Raw genomic sequence first — 5,164 nt, forward strand, 5'->3', positions numbered from 1 at the left:
TCATGACAACCAGTAAACACAACAATGAATGGTTTTCCAATAAGGCAGCAGGGGCCAGCTAGCACATCTGCTGCATGGGGTGCCTGGGTGGCTCGGCTGGGTGTCCGACTCCTTATCAACTCAGTGGGTTTGTGAAATCAGGCTCCTTTAAGGAACACTTCGCAGTCTGCCTAGGATATTGTCTCCCTCTCTCTTCTCTCTCTTTCCTTTCTGCCCCACCTGCACACACCTCCCTCTCAAAATAAATAAATAAGACATCCCCAAATGAAGCCTACAAATTGAAGGCATGCATCCCCTGAAGACACAACACAAGCACTAGGGGTCGTAAAGGGAAGCATCGCACCTGTAGTGTTTCTTGGGGAGGAGGGTGGGAAGAAGAGTTAGAAATTCTCTAAAACTCAAAACTACATATGCAGCTCCACAATGACAAGCGCTAGGAAGGAAAGAATTCCAGAAGTGTTACAGGTGGATTTTCCAGAGAGGACACTAGGGAAGTAGCCTTCAAACAGAGACCAGAAGGATAAGATAGGGGGAGGAAGCAGGCGACAAGGGAATATTCCAATAAGACACAAACATAAGTTTTAGATAAACTTGAATGGCTGCAAGAAGTATGAAAGAATGTTCAGGCTCACTAGTAATCTAAGAATTAAAAATTGAAAAAACAAGATGTCCGGTGTATTACATGAGCAGGCTGTGTGTGCGCGTATGTAAATGTTTGTCTTGGGAAAGGGGGAAAATACTATCCATCTATTGTGACAATGTTAAAAAATACATATTACTATTAGTCCCATCAATTACCTTCTCAATACAAGGAAAAATATAACATTGTAATAGTGAAAATTAAATACAGCCTAAATGAATAAATACGCAAAATATGATATAGCTAATAAAAAATGATTTTCATTTATTTTCATTGGTAGAGCAGGTCTCGTCCTCACTTCCCATTGTCTCGAGCCCACCCTAGTTTCACCTTCAATTCCAACACTGCCCTAACAGTTCTAGAATATTTCATCCAAGAGCAGCAGAACACACATTCTTCTCAAGTGCACGTGAAACATCACCAAGAGGGACCACATCTGGGCCATGAAACACACCTTAGCAAATTTTAAAAAATAGAAAGCATATGAAAACAGACATACAACTTACCAAAACTTGTGAGACGCAGTGAAAGCAATCCTTAGAGGGAAATTTATAGCACTGGATGCGTATATTAGGGAAAAAAGACCTAAAATCAATCATCTAAGTTTCTCCCTTGAGATCTACAAAGGAACAGAAAATTAAAATCCACAGTGAACAGAAGAAAACCCATAATAAAAATTAGAATCGAAATCAATGTAACTAAAAACAGGAAGCCAATAGAGAAAGCCAGCAAACAAAACCAAAAGCTGGTTCTTTGAAAAGATCCACACATTTGATAAACCCTTAGCCAAGCTACCCAGCAAGAGAGAAGACACGAATATTACTGTGAGAAATGAGAAAGAGGTCATCATTATGAATCCTCCGGACATGAAAAACACACTAAAGGAATATTACTGTGAAAACTAATAAAAGGAAACTTCACTTTGAAGGCAGTAGGGAGGCTTAAGCTCCCTACTATGTGAGAAGGAGGAGCTCTCACATCCTGCCCTTGGTCATCAACCGCAGACCCAACAGGAAGAGATATGTCGTGAGTAACTACCTGGCTATCCCAACAGGAGAAAGAAAGGTTTTGTCCTTGCGCAGATAGAACCTAGCCAATGACAATCACAACTCGGCCAATAAGGAAGCACTGCATTTCAGAACTCCGCTGACCCCCGTGGACTTTTTGCTTGTAACAGCCCCTCCCAACTCCCCATCTTTCTCTATAAAAGAGCAGTCCTCTTTGTTTTCCGAGAAACCCTATGGTTTTGTCATTGCATGCATGTCACTAATTGCAATTCTCTCCTATTTCCAGATAAACCCATTTGTGCTGGTAAGATAACTTTGTTTAAGGTCAACAATATGAGGAACTCTATGCCTATAAATTTTATATTGGTAAAGGATGAAACAGGCATAAACATTATAAACATATGCACCTAACCACAGGCCACCAAAATACATGAAACGAAAGCTGGGGGATTCTTTCAAAATTTCAAGGAACAGGTACTATATGGACTAAAAATTGAAAATGTTACCATCTATTCCATTAGGCAAACATTTCGATATACAAATATGATAAATATAAAAATCACATGGTAAACTCAGAAACATCCTCTGATTCTGAGTTCTGTCCGTTTTTATGCAAGATGTCATTTTACCTGTCTCTCTGAAATGAAAGGAAACTATGCTGTTTTCCTCTTTGTTCCTCAAAATCCAGAGCATCCTTTTCAGTGATGTTTTAAACTAGTTTCAAATGTTGGTCAGATTATGTTCTGCAATCATTTTCAAAACAAATTGAGTTATAACGTTATAGTAAACTTCCCTTATGTTTTACTTTAGAAACAGAATTACTAGTCAGCATATTTTGCTAGAGCAACTTGATGGAAATATACAAGTACAGCAGAATAAAACTGGAGACTAGATAGCAATTTAGAAAAGCTTTATTATAAAATTATAGTGGAAAATCAGGATACAAATTAGTAACTATGTAAAATATCTCAGTGTATTGACCTAAACTGAAGGCAGCATGGTAAAAAGATGCAGTTCACTGACACAGCGGAGATTCTGGAAGATATTCTTGTTTAACTTACACTTATTCCTGTTGTAATGCTGTGTGACCCAGAAAACTCAGATAAGATAAAAAATAATTAGCTTGAATTTGTGGCAGAATTAGGGCTTCTCAGAGCCCTACATGAACCCTTCCCTTTCCTGCCCCAACACCAGTCTGACCCTCCCATGAGATGCGCCCCTATCTCTATGTCTCTGTTGTGAGAAAGACAAACCAGCCCTGACACCCAGGAGCTGGCCTGGCACTCACAGATAGGTGCTGTGCTCTCCAGATGAACATGGAAGAGCTCTATACCGCACAGGGCTGCTCTGTGACCATTATGGAGCAAGACAGAGACCAGTCTGTAATCATGTCTGAACACTGTCCGAGCCACAAAAATGACCAAAGTCCCGCTATGCTGGCTGATACGAGTTACTGCTACTTCTTTGCCAATCACAGTCTTGCCTTAGTCCAGTCTTTCCTCCCCCTAGGTTAAATACTTTAAGATACTCCATCAGAATCTTCCCCGCTATGTGACAGCGTGTAGTCTAGAGCACAAACCCAATTCCTTAAATCCTCACTAAATTCATCTCAGACTACTCGTCTTTTCTAAGTCCTAATACTTTCCTGCTAAGATGCTTCACTACTCCCCATGGTATGTATTCTCCCTTCTGAGCCTAATAAACCACTTATTTAACAAGACATATGTTCCTAGTGGGTTTTGGGCTGGAGGGCACTAATAAGTGGAATAGGTTATTTGGTAAAAGGATCTTTCTTTCCATCCTTAACCTGAAGAGGCTACATCAAATCTGGTCTCCCAAGACAGATACTAGATGATTCCCTTACAAATGACAAATGCTAAGTTTTGCACAACAGACAAAGCAACATGGTCTCCTTAGAAATTAGTTCCCTCCATGATTTTCTTAGCCTATTCGATTACCAAGAAGAAAAATATTCATAGCAACCACTTTTCCTAAAGCCCCTTTTAGGTCCTTGTTTCTCAGGCTGTAGATGAAGGGGTTCAGCATGGGGGTCACCACTGTGAACATCACAGCAGATGCTGTATCTGCCTCAGCTGAGTGTGGGGACAAAGGGTTGAAATACACAGCGATGATGGTGCCATAGAAGAGGGAAACCACGGCCAGGTGCGAGCCACAGGTGGAGAAGGCTTTCCATCTTCCCTTTGTGGACGGGACTCTCAGGACAGCACAGGTAATGCGGACATACGAAGCCAGGATGCAAATAAATGGAGCGATCATGATCAACCCTGCTTCGATAAGAATCATCATCTCATTGAGATGTGTGTCCGAGCAGGACAGTTTCAGGAGGGGTGTCGCATCACAGAAGAAGTGGGGGATGGCATTGCCTGCACAGAACGAGAGTCGAGCCATCAGCAGGGTATGCAGTAGAACATCCAGGTTGGCAAGAACCCACGACCCAGCAACCAGCAGGGCACAGAGCTGGTGGGTCATCTTTGTTGAGTAGCGTAGGGGGTGGCATATGGCAACAAAGCGGTCATAGGCCATCACGGCCAGGAGGAAATTGTCCATGTCCACGAACATGAATACAAAATACATCTGTGCGAGGCACCCAGAGAAGGAGATGGCCTGAGTCCCCAGTATGTGGTTGGCCAGCATCTTGGGGACGGTGGTGGAGGAGAAGCAGATGTCCACGAAGGACAGGTTGCTGAGGAGGAAGTACATGGGGATGTGCAGGCGGGGGTCCGCGCCGATGGCCAGGAGGATGAGCAGGTTCCCCAGGACCGTGGCCAGGTACATGCTCAGGAAGAGCGCAAAGAGGAGCTGCTGCTGCTGGGGCTGCCTGGAGAGCCCGAGGAGGAGGAACTCGGAGACGCTCGACTGGTTTGCCCCCCTCATGGGGCTGGACTCAGATGCACACAACAGAGGCAGAGCTCAGAAACCTGGAAGTTACGGGTTTGGATATGACAATCCAAGCTCCAGCCACATGCTCACGTTAATGAAACCTGCATCAGAGTTGCTCGGTCAGGATCGTCCCTGATCTCCGCACCTTCAACTTCCAACTGCCATCCTAGATGACGCTGGTTCCAGTGGACTAATCTGTAAAATTTTACCAAATATCTGGGGCTCCTGGGTGACTCAGTCGGTTAAGTGTCCGACTTCAGCTTAGGTCATGATCTCACGGTTCGTGGGTTCGAGCCCCGCGTCGGGCTCTGTGCTGACAGCTCAGAGCCTGGAGCCTGTTTCACATTCTGTGTCTCCCTCTCTCTCTGACCCTCTCCTGCTCACGCTGTCTCTCTCTCTATCTCTCAAAAATAAATAAAACATTAAAAAATTTTTTATTAAAAAAATAGAATTTTACCAAATATAAAAACAACAAACAGGCACAAACACAGCCTCTTTGCCATTATGTAATGTTTCTTCTAACAGTCCCAGATTTCCTCCCACTTCTTAGCAGCTCACAAAGATAACTGAAACAGGTGATTATTACTGGGTTTACCTCAAGCTCCAGCTGACAGAT

At 43.3% G+C, this 5,164-nt stretch overlaps 1 protein-coding gene across 2 annotated transcripts; it reads right to left on the minus strand.

Annotated features, from left to right (window-relative positions):
- Positions 1-1,631: 1,631 nt before the first annotated feature.
- On the minus strand, positions 1,632-4,542 carry LOC120236495 (olfactory receptor 1F1). 2 transcript variants are annotated; one of them, XM_039239316.1, is made up of 2 exons: positions 3,631-4,542; positions 1,632-1,827 (listed from the first exon to the last, which is right to left on the minus strand). In XM_039239316.1, the coding sequence occupies exons 1-2, from the start codon at positions 4,540-4,542 to the stop codon at positions 1,744-1,746; spliced, it is 996 nt and encodes a 331-aa protein (XP_039095247.1). In that variant the 3' UTR covers positions 1,632-1,743. The 2 variants fall into 2 exon arrangements, with proteins under 2 accessions (XP_039095247.1, XP_039095248.1); XM_039239317.1 differs by lacking the exon at positions 1,632-1,827 and having other exon boundaries at positions 3,589-4,542.
- Positions 4,543-5,164: the final 622 nt, after the last annotated feature.

Source organism: Hyaena hyaena, unplaced genomic scaffold (genome assembly GCF_003009895.1).
Source record: "Hyaena hyaena isolate Hyena2069 unplaced genomic scaffold, ASM300989v1 scaffold_155, whole genome shotgun sequence".
Classification (NCBI taxonomy): domain Eukaryota; kingdom Metazoa; phylum Chordata; class Mammalia; order Carnivora; family Hyaenidae; genus Hyaena; species Hyaena hyaena.

What these genes read in the sequence shown, in the direction of transcription:
- LOC120236495 (XM_039239316.1), bottom strand. Translation starts at nt 4,542, where the DNA reads ATGAGGGGGGCAAACCAGTCGAGCGTCTCCGAGTTCCTCCTCCTCGGG. An exon ending in AAGGGGCTTTAGGAAAAGTG is followed by an intron (nt 1,828 to 3,630) that starts GTTGCTATGAAT and finishes AAAGATGGGGAG; the next exon opens with TTGGGAGGGGCTGTTACAAG.